The sequence below is a fragment of the Myodes glareolus genome, chromosome 11, assembly GCF_982192425.1.
Source record: "Myodes glareolus chromosome 11, mMyoGla1.1, whole genome shotgun sequence".
In the NCBI taxonomy this organism is placed as follows: Eukaryota; Metazoa; Chordata; class Mammalia; order Rodentia; family Cricetidae; genus Myodes; species Myodes glareolus.
Genome location: NC_142036.1, coordinates 26,201,958 through 26,217,411, shown reverse-complemented (window position 1 = coordinate 26,217,411; position 15,454 = coordinate 26,201,958). Strand labels below are relative to the sequence as shown.

The following is a 15,454-nucleotide window of genomic DNA, read 5'->3' as shown; positions in this document are numbered from 1 at the left end:
TGACACCTGGGACCACAGAGTTGTGGGAAGGCTTTAAGGTCTTCCTGTCCTTGAGAACCCCAGGGGTTCGTGAGGGCAGAGAAGGGGAAACTAAAATCATCAGCTCTGGGTGTCTGTCAGCTTTGGGCCTGAGCCTGCTAGGGAGGCAGGGACGAAGCTCACAGCAGTGACTTTAGAGGTGACATCTGAGAGGACAGTCCTGGCTAACACAGACCTAGGATTGCTGGCCCTATAATCACAGAGCTAGGTAGTTCCTCCTTCTCTGCCTTTGAGAAATGAAAGCTACAGGTGAGATAAACTCACGCTGAGAGTCAGCTTGCTTCTGTCCCTGTCGGGGGAGCCAAGGCTGGCTTGGCACAGGTGACTGTGGCAGCATGCTACAGACCGGCGTGTAGCCCAGGGCGGGAGGCAGAGCTGTGAGTCTGGAGAATCTCTTCTCTGAGGTGCCCTTGCCTGTCTGCTGTCTTCCTCCTGTGCGATTACCTAGAGGTGACGGTCACCTACCTGGCTTCATGAGCACGTGTGGGAAAGCCACTCGTGTGTGAGGGAGGGCAGCAAGCGGAGAGTACATTGGCAGGAAGCAGCATGCTGGCATTGATTGGCTCAGAGGGGAGGGGCAGAGCACTATACCTTCAAAGTAGCTAAGCCCTGTCAAAGGAAGGGGAATTGAAGCCAGGAGCAAGAAACAGAAGGACAGCAGCCTCCACTAGAAGGATGGAGGGAGACTGAGGCAGAAAGACAAACAGGGTGGAAGTAACTGAAAGCTAAACTAGGATTGTACATCTTATGGTGAAGAATGTTTGTGTTAGCTTTCCATTGTTGTGACAAAATACTTGAGGTTAACGACTTGAAGGAAGTTTACTTGGGTGTATGATTTCAAAGGTTTCGTTCTCTCCGTAGTCCTTTGACCTGATTGTTTTCAGGACAAGGCGAGAGCATGGCTGAAGCATGGTAGGAGGAAAGCAGCTCAGCTCATAGCAGCCAGGAAGCAAAGAGAGGAAGAGAGGAAGGGGCTAAAGACAAAACTGCCCCTCCTGGGAACCCCTCACCTACCAACTTCCTCCAAAGCGACCCCCTTCTCTGTGGTTCCTACCACCTCCCAAAAGCCCACCGATGAGGTCAGAGCCCACATGATGGCGTATCCTCCCAAAGGCCCACCCCTGCTGTGCTGGGAGCCAAGCCTTCAATGGTGACCCACATCATCACCGTCTTAAAGAATCAGCTGTTCTTTCTGGCTTGGGGACTGAATTCCAGGAGGTCAACGGGTGGCTCTTGACCTGGCATGATGTTTACATGTGAGCAAACAAGGAAATTCAGAGAATTTCACAAGCACATCTGAAAGATCTGCCAACACAGGGCTCCTGCATCAGCAGAGCAGCTGGAGGCCCCAGCTCGCTTGATTTGGGAGCCTTCGAATTCCTTGAGCCACACCTGTTTCCGCACCTGCCAAGTTCCCATGGCTATGGCAGACTTCTGTTGTTCCTAGGCTTTCTAATAAGGATTCCTTCCTATTGAGCACGTGTGTGTGTGTGTGTGTGTGTGTGTGTGTGTGCGTGTGTGTGTGTGCAAGCACACACTAAGCACATAGGTCTGAACCCTTTTAGTTAGTTTCATTCCATCTCCCTTCTTCAGTTAAGGATGACAGATGTACAAAGCCAAATGTACCCCTCTCCTTGACAGATTTCACAGCCTTTCTAGGATATCTGCCAAATTGCTAGATGGTATTTGCATTTTTAAAAAAAATAGACTGCATTTCGTTATTTGGGCTTTAAGGGTTTTCCAGTCCCGCCTTAAAGAGGTTTATCTCTCGTGTCTCACTTTATAGCTTCCAAAGCTTTTCTTCAACATTCGTAAATCCCATTTTATCCTTCCACGAGGCCAGTAGCTTGATTCTTCTCACACACTCTGTTGGTGAAAACTGCCTTGTAGAAACACTAAATGACTTGCAATGGTTAGCATCCAGGCATAGGTCTCTGGAAAATTAACCCCATCTTTCTTGATTTTTTTAATCGAAATCATTGCATGTGTGCATGCATGTGTCACAGTGTCCTGTGCAGGTCAGAGGACAACTTTGTGGAGCTGGTTCTCTCCTTCCTCCTTTGTGTTTGTTCTGGGGATTGAGCCAAGTTGTAGGGCTTGCTTGGCAAGGGCCTTTCCCTGTAAGACCATCTTGCTGACTCTGAACCACGTCTTTCTGACTGCGTGGACCTGTGCAGAGAGATGCTCTGAAACACAGGACATGAGGATACCATCTCAATCCAGGATACAAGGCTTAGGCTTCAGGTTGGGCCACCCATTAACAGTAACATCCGTTGGAGTATGGCATCTCCCTGTGCACGTCTCCCTTTCTATAAACTGGAATGAAGCCCCATCGAGGAGGTAGATGTGGATTAAATGAAATAGCACGTGTAAAGTATTTAGAAGAATGTCTGGCACGTGGTAGGCTTTCAGTAAATACCATTCAGCTCTAACTTCATCTGAACTTTGGGGAAGGACATTATTAGCTAGGTATAGGCTAAGCTGTAACTGAAAGTCCTTAAAATGGGCCTTCTCAGAGGGGCCAGATGATTCATCTTCCACCTAAGGGTTGAGAGGTAGGTGGTCAGTACAGCAGAGGGCAGCAACGCTGGTCCTCAGGGCCATTCAGGAGCCCGTGTCTCTTCCACCTTCTGGCTCCCCATCTGTCTTAGTTGAAGTTCACTCGTTTTTTCCTTCCTTCTGTTCCTGCCTGTAGGAAGAGGGAGAGGGATCAGGGTGGACAGCCTCCTGAATGATGTAATTCAGAGAACAGACACTCCTTTCAGTCATGTCCCATTGGCCAGCACCTGGGCACATGTCACCCCAGGAAAGTCTGAGAAATGTAGACTCCAGCTGTAGTGGTTAAAGATGCCCACATAAATCTTAGGGGTTCTCCTTCTAAAAGACAGAGGGAGGGCAGAAAGCGAGAACAGTTCCATGTTCCCCTAGATGGGTCCCTTGGAATTGAATTTGAAACTGTTATCCCACCTGGGTTCTCCTTTGTGCCTGCTGAGGGCCTGTTTTCCCTCCAGGCTTTTCTTTAGAAAATCTAGGGCTAGCTCTTGGCTCCAGGATTTGAGGCCAACACCCCTAGCAGCAGTGAGATTGCCTCCTATCAGCGGGTCAGGTCGTCGTCAGTTGTTCAGCCGGTGCCCTCTGGGCCCAGACATCCCAGCAATAGCAGCACTGCACTCTGTTTGAAGTATGCTTACTTTTCCGGATCTGCTAGCAACTTCCCTTGTCTCCAGAGAGACACTGTCCTTTGTGATCTTGGATCTTTGGTGGCTGGTGAAGAAAGGTTATCTATCCTTTTGTTGCCTTGGGGGTCCATCTTGGTCTCTGTTGTAGAGGAAATGTCTCCACATCTCACTAGGGGTTCTCTACAAGGTTCAACAAGTGAGGTGCTCTGGCTACATAAGTGTCCCCCCGTGGTCTATGTGTCAAAGGCTGGGTCACAGGCTGTGGTGCTAGGCGGAGGTGTGGAAGTTTGAAGAGGTCAGGCCTGGTGGGAGGCGGTTAGGTCACTGAAGGCATTCCTCTGGAGGGAATATTTGGCTCTCATCACTCCACTTCTTCTTTGTGTCCCGTCCACTCTGAGGGGACTGCTTTTCCTGTCGTATACACCTGACATGATGTTCTGCCCCTACTCAGGCCCGAGGAGAACCCCTCTGATGTTTGAAACTGCCAACCAAGATAAACCTTTCCTCTGTTTAAATTCATTTATCCCAGGTATCTGTTAGAGTAACAGAAAGCTGGTGCATACCAGCTCACTCGTCTGGTAGTGGGAAGGGCAGTAATGAGGGCCCAATCCTCTGTAATTCTAGAGCTCACTCTATACTTACCTGAAGTCAGTAAGTCAAGAAATAGCTTGACTTGGCTCAGTGCGATGTGAAGGAATGAAGAGATCAGTGTTCTCTTCTCGTTGTTCCAGTCTAAGACTGGAAATGAACACAAACACCTCAGGAGAGCGTAGCTCAGGACCGGAGAAGAGCTTTATGAATAGCTCAAGGCTTAGCATCAAACCAAGGGAGCTCATGTACTGAGTGCCGCCGAGGCACCGAACACCTATCCAATGCGTAAGTTAAGGTACTGAATCGTGAGCTTGGACCTAGCAGAGTTCCACAGAAGCTCATCGTCAGTCTTCTACTTCACCCTGAAATGCTCTACAGAGCAGGGAGATTTTATATTTTGTAGACAAAAAAAAAAAAAAGTCATCTCAGAAAGAAAACCAGTGGGGCTGATTTGAACCATGTCTGCCTGATCCTTCTTCCCATTACAGCTCTTCCCCTCATTACCTCGTCTGCCGCTAGTCACCTTCTTTGAGAAAGACGGAATCTGTTGCACATACTGAGTGACCGTGGCCGCTCGGCCAAGCACCTGAACTAGTGATAAATGTTGAATGAAGGGCAGAGTTCCATGTGACTGTGGCGATCACTTTCCTTCTCTCTCCTGCAGCCCCCTCTACTCGCTTTTGTCTACTCACCCTTCCATCCAAACTCATCCAGGTAGGCCCCACATCTGGACCGCCTCTGCCCTGCCCAAGGGTGCTAATGATGCTGGAGGAGCTTGGTTAACCATGTGTTTCTTGAACGAAGGCTGCCTAGAAAGCCTTCCAGCTGTCCCTAGATAGGTCCCTGTCCCTAGACATCACCATTTCCTCCTGACTGCTTTTACTCACTCCCTTCTCAAACCTCATTGTCAATGGCACAGAATAGATCCTGACTGTTGACATACCTGAACACCACTGAAGATGGAGGAAATTTGAGGTACCAAGGCCCATTCTGCAATCACCGCAACTTCTTTCATCCTTTTATCTTTCTCATGCTAGGGAGAGGTGTGATCCTGCTGGGGGCTGCCTCATCTCTCCTGGAATCCCCTCCACCCATCGTCCTCTCTCTCACAGTGGTACCTTGAGCCTACGCTCTTAGCAATGTGCTCTCTGGAGTCCCATTCACTCTTCTCTGCCTGAAAAGGGCCAAGTGCCTGTGTTTCATGCTGTCTACCCCCACTCTTGAGCTTCTCTTGGTCTCTTTTCCTTCACAGCCAAGCTTTTTGTTTGTTTGTTTGGTTTATTTTGTCTTTGTTTTGCAAGATAGGGTTTCTCTATTGTAGCCCTGGCTGTCCTGGATCTCACTTTTAAACCAGACTGGCCTTGAACTCACAGAGATCCGCCTGCCCCTGCCTCCCGAGTGCTGTGAGTAAAGGCGTGTGCCACCATCGCCTGGCCCAAGCTTCTTGAGAGAATTGTCTACACTGGCTGTCTACACTGCCTTCCCACTCAGCCCTCTATCGCCCATTGCCATCTGGTTTCTGTTTCCCTGGCCTACCTGCCTATGCTGAAGTCACTAGAGCCGTACTCCAGGTCACTGGAAGCTGTTCTTTGACCTGATTGCATCTTTCTGGGACTAGGTATTGTCACATCATGTCCCTGTGCCTCGCAGTGGCACTGCTCTGGAGATGTCTACTCTGTCTTGATAGACATGTTTCCCATTTTCTTTCCAGAGATTCCTGTTTGTCTCACCCAATGGCCCACGAGTCTCTGTCCTGCCCACTGCCCTTCTTGACCTCCGCTCTGCCCTCTGGTGTCTTCTACCACCCGACGAGAGCTGACAGTTTCCAGCTTTCCCTCCCCCATGCCAATCACCTATCTGGAATCTGATGCTCAGTGCCTAGCCTCTGAGGACCTGTGCACAGGAATGTCACATGGGTTCCTCCTGTTCAACTTATGAAAGCCATCATTTTCTCCCAAGGTTTGCCCTTCTTAAATCCTTTCTCTTCATGGGCATCACAGTTTGCCCATTCAGGGAAAAGAGATCTAACTGTTCTACTGGATTCCTCGTGTTCGTTGTGTCTTTGCATTCCATCAGGACTCACGCCTACTGAGTCCACCTTTTCCAGTGCCTTGAACCTTTGCTTCCTTTCATTCTTCTGCCATTGGGAAAGTTCTGATAGCTTTGGACAAGTCACACAACTGTGTTAAGTCTCCTCAGGGACCATCTCCACTTTTAATCCAAAGTAGTGGCTGGACCATTGCTCTGAGGATGGCTGCTCACATCTTCCTTACTCCTCGATGCTCCCAAAGTTCTCCCAATGGTGTGAGGCACTTTCCTCCTTGCTGCTACAAAATACCTGTTAGAAATAAGTCAAATGGGGAAAGGGTTATGTGAGCTCACAGGTCCCAGAAAATTCCACCCATCATGGTGGAGAAGGCATGGCCACAGGAACAGTTCAGTCTGTGTAGGTGGGAGTACAAGGCAATAATCACATTATGGCGGCAATAGGGGAACAGAATGCTAGACTAAACCTGGAGACAGCATGAACCTTCAAAGGCCTACCTATTTTATTGACCCATTTTCTATCCAGATCCTATTCCCTAAAACTTAACATAACTTCCTGAAATAGTGTCACCAGCTAGGGATCAGAGGTTCAGAAAATGTAGGAACCTATGGGAGACGTTTTAGATCCAAGCTCAGCACCAATGAAGTTCAGTCTCATTGGCCTTGCCAATCCCTCATTGCCACTGATGGTGGTGCCCACCACTTGGAATGCCAACCTCTCTCCTAGTACAAAATTCTATCAAAACTCAGCTGCACCACCTCCCTGATACCACAGCTACTTCTTGGGTCTCTCTCTCTCTCTCTCTCTCTCTCTCACACACACACACACACACACACACACACACACAGACACACACACACACACACAGAGAGAGAGAGAGAGAGAGAGAGAGAGAGAAACAGACAGACAGACAGAGAGTCGCTATGTAGCTCAAGGTGGTCTTGAACTGTTGATCCTCTGCCTCCCGAGTGCTGGAAGTATAGCATGTACCACACCTGATGTTCATCTTACTTCTCTCTATGATTTCCCTATTAGCAGTCCATGCACCCATGTGGAGGTTGCTTTATGAACGGAAAAAGAAATGAACTGCACTTTTTCAGAACCTTGCCACTGTCAAAATGCCCGATGTACCACACTGTGACACCCCTATAGCATTTTCCCAACATTTTTATTTTATTTCACTTTTGTTTTTCGTTTTCACTTTTTGAAACAAGGTCTCCTCCAGTCCATGTGGCCTAGAACTTGTTTTGTAGTTGAAGATGACTCTTAACCCTCCTGCCTACACCTCCCAAGGGCTGGGATTACAGGCATGAGCCATCACATCACGCTTGGCTGTTTCTGATCTTCAAGCAGAGCATCACTTGGTTTTAAATATTCTTAGAGACCCTCACAGCTGCTAGCAGAGAGCACTTCCTCCTCCCTGCTGCCTTTCCTCTCTGGATCCCCCATTCATGGCATCACTGCCTTTGGTCTCTGGGCGTGACAGTTCAGCAAGACGTAGAGTTGGAAGTGTGAGAAAGGTGCTGTGTGTGGCAGCCAGCGGGTAAGCATTAAGCTTGCTGTTGAACACTACGCTTTCCTCAGGGATGGGGCTGTTAGGGCGCCTCGCACAGGCCTAGCAAAAGGGTTGCAGAGAGCTTGGCTGTGCCTTGTTTTGACTGTAGCATGGCTGACCAGGAACAACTCTCCACGCTTTCTAGACACCTTCATCATCAGGAGAAGGTTGTCTCTAGTTATCAGACTTGAAATCTAGTTACTGCTGGATCTGCTCTCTGGGAGGACAGAGTTTCTGTCTCACTGTGATTTAAGACATAAAGGGGAACTTTCTGCCCGAAACACGGCTCTAGGCATACCTGTCTGGAGAGTGTGAGCTGCATCAAGACCAGCCTTTCCCTCTTCAGCTTAGGTTCTTCTTTCCTCATTGGCTCCTTCCTTGGGTCAGCTGTGTCCCAAGGTCATAGAGTGATAGAAATGACCACAGGTGGCCCCTGCTTACATGGTTTTTGCAGATAACAATTTCAAAGACATGGAATATTATTTCCCTGCCGCTACACATAGAGTGACTCCAGGGGTCATGTGACCATCCCTTCTAATGTAATTCTGGGGCTGTGGATATAGCTCAGTGGTAGCATGCTCAGCATACAGGAAACCCTGGGCTCAATCTTGGGCATGGGACACATTGTATTCATGAGAAAGAATCATTTTGATTAATCATCCACGTCTGAAATACATACTGAAATAACAGCCCCACCAGGGATGGGGAAGGACAGTTTTAAACCTTTTGGGTGGGGTCGGGAAGATGTCTCAGAGGGCAAAGGTGCCTGCCACCAAGCCTGAAAACCTGAGTTTGATCCCTAGGACCTACGTGGTGGAAGGAGAGAACCAACTCCTGAAAGTTGTCCTCTGACTTTCACACATGGGCTGTGGTAAGTACACATATGTACAAACATGTACACACACACACACACACACACACACACACACACAAATAAAAATGTTGTAAAGTGATTTTTAAGTTTCTGGACATGTAACAGCTTCTTTGAGCTGTCATGCATCACATACTATACCACAAACACCAGCAGTGTGTCAGCCAGACATTCTGGAAGGCAGGAGCTCTAAACCTGAGAGTTGGCAAAACCACATACTCTCTGCAGTCTTCTGGAACAGTCTTTCTGACCTGTCCTGACTTTGGTGGCCCCAGACTGTCCTTGCTGTCCTGGCTTAGGTCTTCACCTCCACTGCTCCCCCCTCACAGTCACCCCTTTTGTGTTTCCCCTGCTCTTTGTCAACTCTTTCTTCACAGATGTTGCCCCTGGACTTCAGGCCACTTGGTCGGCCCACAAGAATCTCATTTCAAGAGTCTTCACGCAATTGTATCTACAGACACCCTTTTTTTTTTTTCCATAGAAGGTCATGCTCACAGGGACCAGGAAATCAGGCTCGGTTGTTTCCTTGGGGAAATCGACCCACTATGATGCAGGAAGAAATAGGTGGTTCCCAAGCACACTCCTTGACTACCCAGCACCCACCTTTTCTAGGCAAACAACTTTGGAATTGTGCTATCCAACCTGGCCCAGGTTACAAAGTTCTTGCTCAGGTATGACTGTTGTTCCTAATCATTCCATTAGTTACTAATGACAAATGCTGGGCAGTGGTAGTGCACGCCTTTAATCCCAGCACTCGGGGAGGCAGAGGCAAGTGCAACTCTGTGAATTCAAGGCCAGCCTGGCCTACAGAGTGAGTTCCAGGATAGGCTCCAAAGCTACACAGAAAAACCCTGTCTTGAAAAACAAAACAACAGCAGCAACAAAAAGACAAATGCAAATACATGCAGCATTTGACATAGAGAAGAATAGGAGACTGTGATGAAATCCAGTTGCATTTGGTGGTGGAGGGCGGAGGAAAGGACATGTATTGTCAGTCAAAGAGTGGTCTGTTGCAGAGGCGTGACAAGGAACCTGTTAGAGTCTGCTGAAGAGTAAGAGTTCCTTCATCAACCAGAAGATGCTCCAGGAGACTTCCCTTATCATTGCTCTCAGGGGGGCATCAGTGAGAGTGTCCCCTCCAGAGACTATCAGCTCTAGCTTCTGTTCTCAGGCAGAAGTAGAGAAATCTGAGGTTGGCCTCTGGTAGTTGAACAATCATTTACCGTAGGTGGCTTAGCTGAGGTCCCTCAGGCAAGATGACTCTCTGACACTCTTACGCAGTGGCAGAAGGGTTCACTTTCTGAAAACTCCAAGGGCTGTCAAGCAGAGCCACCAGCCTCGGCAAGTCACACCCCGGAATCTGGACTCTGTCCTTTCCGTGTCTCCTGGCTCATTTCCTACACTCTGCCCTCCCCTAGCTCGCCGTTCACTGCAGACTCTTGGCCTCCGCCCTAGACATGGGGAGCTGAGGGTGGGGCTGGGCTGATCCATCTGGCTCTTCTGTTGTCTCCAGTGGGCTATTTGAGCGCAGGGCAGACACTGCTGGGGGTGAGGAGAGCTAGGGAGGAAGGCCTCCTGGTTTCTGTGCTGTCCCTGGCTATACCGTCCTTCTCCCTGTCTTTGCTTGCACTGGGAGCCTAGGACAGGGAATTAGGCTTTTGCAGTTCTGAAATGTGATTTTCTAGTTTTTGATTCAGTTTGTTAACTGGCTCCAGGCAGAACGATGAGCTCCTGGCTGTCCCTTTTCCCCACCTTCCTGAAGGCTAGCTAGGACTGAGGAGACTGAGGAGCATCTCTTTTTCTTTTTTAATATAATTTTATTTGTGTGTGTATAAGTGTTTCCACAGGTGTGTGTGTGTGTGTGTGTGTGTGTGTGTATGTGTGTGTGTGTGTGTATGTGTGTGCAGGTGTTTGTGGAAGCCAGGTCCACCTCAGGTAGTCCACATCGTGTTTTGAGGCAGGGTCTCTCACTGGGACCTGAGACTCACCAATGACTGGCCAGCGAATCCCAGAAATCCTCTTGTCTCAGCCTCCCCTCTCTGAGATTGCTAACACGCTACCATGCTCAGCTTTTTACACGGGTGCTGGGGATCTTGCTCAGGCAAGTAGTTGGCCCGCTGAGTCATCTCCCCAGCCCCAAGAACGCTATTTTCTTGTAGAACAGGCTGCAGAAGTGGTCCGCACATACTGTCTAGCTCTCTCTTCCTCCTCTTTCGAAGTCTTTTCCATTTATAGCCTGTCTGCACATGAGTATTTGAGTATTGACACCAGATTTCATAACAGAGGTTCCAGCTACTTTGTAACCTGGCAGTTACTGACCGTACAATTCAACCAGCTAACCATTTTCAGTGTAAAGTTCAGAGGCATTGAGTTATCCGTATTATTTTGCAGCCAGCACCATCATCCTCGTCCAGGACTTTCCCCCCATCTCAGACTGAAACTGTTCCTTATCGCTGTCCCTTTACCAGCCACTGGGAACGACCACTCTCGTGCGCTTACTATCTTTGTGAATTTTGTTTTGTTTCATTTTTCAAAATAAGGTTTCTCTGTAGCTTTTTTAAAAGCCTGACCTGGAACTAGCTCTTGTAGACGAGGCTGGCCTTGAACTCACAGAGATCCGTCTGCCTCTGCTGGGATTAAAGGTGTGCACCACCACTGCCCAGTTATCTTTGTGAATTTAACTTGCCTGGAAACTTCACATAAATGAAATCATAAAATATTTGACTTATATTCCTTGCTCGTAGTTTAAGTGGGTTATTCATTTGTTGTAGCTGAGTGGTGGGAGTTTATATTGCTCATTCTTAATCACCGTGGTTCCACGAATCTTGAGATCTAATAGAGGATGTGCCTCCTAAAACACATGTCTGGGGTTTTGTTGTTGTTGTTGTTGCTTAGAAATGGTATGATATTTCCTGGCCCTTTACTCTTCCATATGCATTTTGGAATCAGAGCCATGCATGCACACTTGCTAGGACTTTGGTTGAAAATGCCCAGAATGCTTGTGCCAATTTAGAGAAAAGTGACATATTCATGATACCAAGTCTTTCTGTCATGAACAGAATTTTGTCTCCATTTATTCTTCTTTAAGGACTTTCGGTAAAGGTCTCCATAATGGGATTTCATGTGTTTTCTTAGGTTTATGTCTCTGTATGTTAAGAATGTGCTTTGGTGGCCTCAGGCTGCCCTGGCTTAGGGCTCACTCTCATCTCTTGCTTCCTTCACAGGCCCATACCTTTGTACCTCTTCTATTCCTTGTCTTTTTTGTCTGCACAGAAAATGAGTGTTTGTTGATTGATATAATGACATGAAGACTTTCATTTAGTAAGATGAAATTACTGTGGATCAACTGAATGACCTGAAGTCCAAATGGCAATGTCTAGGAAGGTTTTAGACTGTCCTTTCCCATCCCCAGTGTGTCTGTCAGTCTATATTTAGACCTAGGTGGTCAATTAAAATAACCCGCCCCCTCCTCATGAGCATGAAGTGCCCCATCCCCTACCCCATGCCGGGGACTGAACCCAGAGCTTCCTGAATGTTAAGCAAGAGTTCTACCACTGAGTTGTGCCCTCAGCCACAGGACTATGGGTTTTTGGTCAAGGGATGGTCACATGACCCATGGAGTCACTCTATGTGTAGCTGCAGGGAAATAATATTCCATGTCTTTAAAACTGTTATCTGCAAAGACCATGTAAGCAGGGGCCACGAGTAGTCATTTCTGTCACCCCATAGAAGAAACTATGATTGCAGAGAATACCCAGTATCATCTGTAACTAAATTATCCAAGTTCATAATAGAATTCAGAAAAATTTTTGACATAAAATCAACCCATACAAGTCAATTTCACTTTCATTTACCACTAATAGTTAGAAAATATAATTTTACAAGATACCAAAGCTGGAACAGGTCATAAAGGAATGTCCCAGAAGCCTTTAGAGGGTGTGTGGTTCTGCTGACTCAGATTTAGAGCTCCTGCCTTCCAGAACTTCTAGCTAACACATTTCTGGTGTTTGCGATGTGGCATGTGATGTGTGGTAGTCCAGAGGGGCTGGTACATGCCGAGAAGGATTTTTATTGCGTTTTTGATGTATTTATTTGTGCGTACACATGCCACAGCATGCGTGTGGAAGTCAGATGACAACTTTCAAGAGTTGGTTCTCTCTTCTCAACACGTGGGCCCTAGGGATCAAACTCAGGTTGTCAAGTTTGGTGGCAGAGACCTATGTTTGCTGTGCTATCTAGCCAGTTCCGCCCAGAGGTTTGTGACAGGGTCTCTCGCTGGGACGTGAGACCCTGACTGGATGGCCAGCGAGTCGCGGATTATAGAGAGGATGAGAAAGTATGACCATCCTAACAGGAGTGAAGGGATTTTGAAGAGATACTGACTGTTAGACAGTGAACACCAAGGAACTGGGGGTTCTCTAGGAGTCTCTCATTGGTGAAGGAAAAGGCTGGGCCCTGATGCCAGCCGTAGGGGAGCATGTGTCCCAGGAAGAGATTTTTCATAGTGCTAACTCCACCTTACAGGATAGACCCCAAACCTTGTGCCAGGAGCCTAGATAGCACTTCGTCAGAACTACTTAGCTATTCACACCTCTTATTGCCCCATTTAAACTTCAATGTCATGTCAGGACCCAAAGATGGACTTGGAGGGTCACTGATCCCCTTTATACGGTCTTCTTCCCAGCGTGGCTGCAATGAGAAAACCCCTTCTCTGCTTCTATCACTTTCCTCCTCAGTGGCAGACCGAGGGTGGGTCGGCAAGCCTTTTTTTTAGGGCTTCTATGGTCCAGGCGTTGACCCTAAGGACTCTAGTAACCAGGAAACTAAAAGCAGCCACAGCACTTTAACTGGGCTGTGGTGGAGCCGGGAACAAATGCTGAGTTACTCCAGGTAGCCAGATAAGGAGCTAGGAACTCAGTTTCAGAGCTGTCTGGAATGCCTACCCCATGATGGGTGGTTTCTGAAGTGAGGCATTAAGCTAGGAAATCATTGCTGTGTGTAGCCTGGACATAAGGTCACAGGTTTATCACCTTGTAATCTTGTGACGTACACGCCAAGTGGTCTGATGACTCACTGGTGTGTGCTTTGGTGAGGTGTTCTTCCCGCTAGATGGTTCAGGTGTGTAGATTGCACCATTCATTAATCGGGGTGTAGCTCATCAGTATGAGTGTGTGTGTAGTATGTGGATGTGTGCGTGTGTATATGTGTATATGTGTGCATGTATGTTTGTGTGTATGCTTGTTTGTATGTATATGTGTGTGCATGCTTGTTTGTGTGTGCATGCTTGTTTGTTTGTATATGTGTGTATGTTTGTTTGTGTGTACATGCTTATTTGTGTGTGCATCCTTATTTGTGCGTGTATGCTTGTTTGTGTGTATATGTGTATGTGTTAGTGTGTATGCTTATTTGTATGTGTGTGTGTGTGTGTATGCATGTCTGTTTGTGCGTGTGTACATGGAGGCAAAAGCCAAGGGACGACCTCAAGTGTCATTCTTTTGAGGTAAGATTTTTTTCTTTTTTTGAGGTAAGATTTGTCACTGGACTGAAACTCTTCAAATAGGCTAGGGTAGTTCTCAGGTGAGCCCCTTCCCAGCGCTGGGATTGCAAGCATGTGCCGGCACACCCAGCATTTGTATGTGGGCCTTGGGGATCAACCTCAGGATTGGTTCTTAAGCTTGCCAGGAAGACACATTACAACTACGTTATCTCCCAAGCCCTCCCCACTGTTATGGTTTCGATAAGCCTGTGCTCTCCTAATTGAATTCAATAAGTTCAAAGGTCATAAATTTTTATTAGTACAAATAGATTATTTATCATCTTGCACCTCATGGCTGTGCTGGACAGGTGGTGGTTGTGTACCTCCACAAATGAGATGAGGAGTCCTTCTGCCTTAGTGCCTACATGCGGCGGGGGGTAAGCTCAGAGGAGATTGCGGCTTTACACACAATGGAGTGTCTAAAGGCAAGGACAGGCAGCCAGAATGGCACCATTCTACAGCAAGTCAGGAAAGAGCGCAGCCTGCTCCTCGCAGCCACTTGGGTGCCCTTTACCCAGGTGATAAAGTTGAGGTCCTAAGAGGTTAATATCTGCCCAAGGTCCATAAGGGTAAGAGCAGATCTGCATCTTGGAGTTTAGTCCATATTCATCGTATCTAAATGTGTGGGGGTTTTCTAAACCAAGAGAGAGAAAGTATGTGTGTGTGTGTGTATATTCATTCTTGTGTGCGATTGTATGTGTGTGGTGTCCATTATTGTGTGTGAGTGTGGGTCTGTATATATCCATTCTTGTGTGTGGTTGTGTGTGTGTGTGTGTGGTGTCCACTCTTGTGTGTGAGTCTGTTTATATCATTCTTGTTTGTGAGTGTGTGTGTGCATCCGTTCTTGTGTGTGTGTGGTGTCCATTTGTTGGAGATCGCGAACTAAGTAATCCCACACTAGCTCAGAATTGAGTTCAATAAAGGGGTTCTTTATTTAGGGGGAACTCATAGATCACAGTTCTCTGCACAGGGAACAGGAACCGAATCCAGCATCCAGGCAAGAGAGGAGAAGAGAAAGAGAGAGAGGGCGTGCTAGTGCGCACCTTTTTGGTACCCAAGGCCATGCCCAACCTGGTCCAGTTTCTCAAAGGAAATTGACTGAGAGAGAGGTTCCCAGCATCCATTCTTGTGTGTGAGCGTGTGTGAGTCTGTGTATATCCATTCTTGTGTGTGAGTGTGTGTGAGTCTGTGTATATTCATTCTTGTGTGTGAGTGTGTGTGAGTCTGTGTATATCCATTCTTGTGTGTGAGTCTGTATATATCCATCTTGTGTGTGAGTGTGTGTGTATATCCATCTTGTGTGTGTATGCATTCTTGTGTGTGAGTGTGTGTGAGTTTGTGTATATCCATATTTCTGTGTGAGTGTATGTGTGTATCCATCGTGTGTGTGTGTGTGTGTGTGTGTGTGCATTCTTGTGTGTGAGTGTGTGTGTGCATTCTTGGTGTGTGAGTGTAGGTACTTAAGTACAACCTCGGGTGTTGGGCCCCCATTTCTACCTTGATTGAGTCAGGGTCTCTCTTTTGTAGTTCGGCGTGGCATATATCAGGCTATCTGACCCATGAGCTTTCAGGGATTCTCCAGTTTTCATCCTCCATCTCCAACCTGTGGGTCTCGACTCCATCGGGATCAAATGAC

At 47.5% G+C, this 15,454-nt stretch overlaps 1 protein-coding gene across 3 annotated transcripts in view; it reads left to right on the top strand.

Annotated features, from left to right (window-relative positions):
- Dglucy (D-glutamate cyclase) overlaps window positions 1–15,454 on the top strand; it is a 78,858-nt gene that overhangs the window by 407 nt on the left and 62,997 nt on the right. Inside the window, exon 2 of one of the 3 annotated variants that reach the window (XM_085697844.2) lies at window positions 8,764–8,953. The exons of 1 other annotated variant lie outside the window; for it this stretch is intronic. In XM_085697844.2, coding sequence (XP_085553970.2) covers window positions 8,770–8,953 — 184 coding nt within the window. In that variant the 5' untranslated portion in view covers window positions 8,764–8,769. Of the gene's footprint in view, window positions 1–8,763; window positions 8,954–15,454 lie in introns of those variants that run through there. One more of the 3 variants, XM_087911575.1, reaches the window with a different exon arrangement.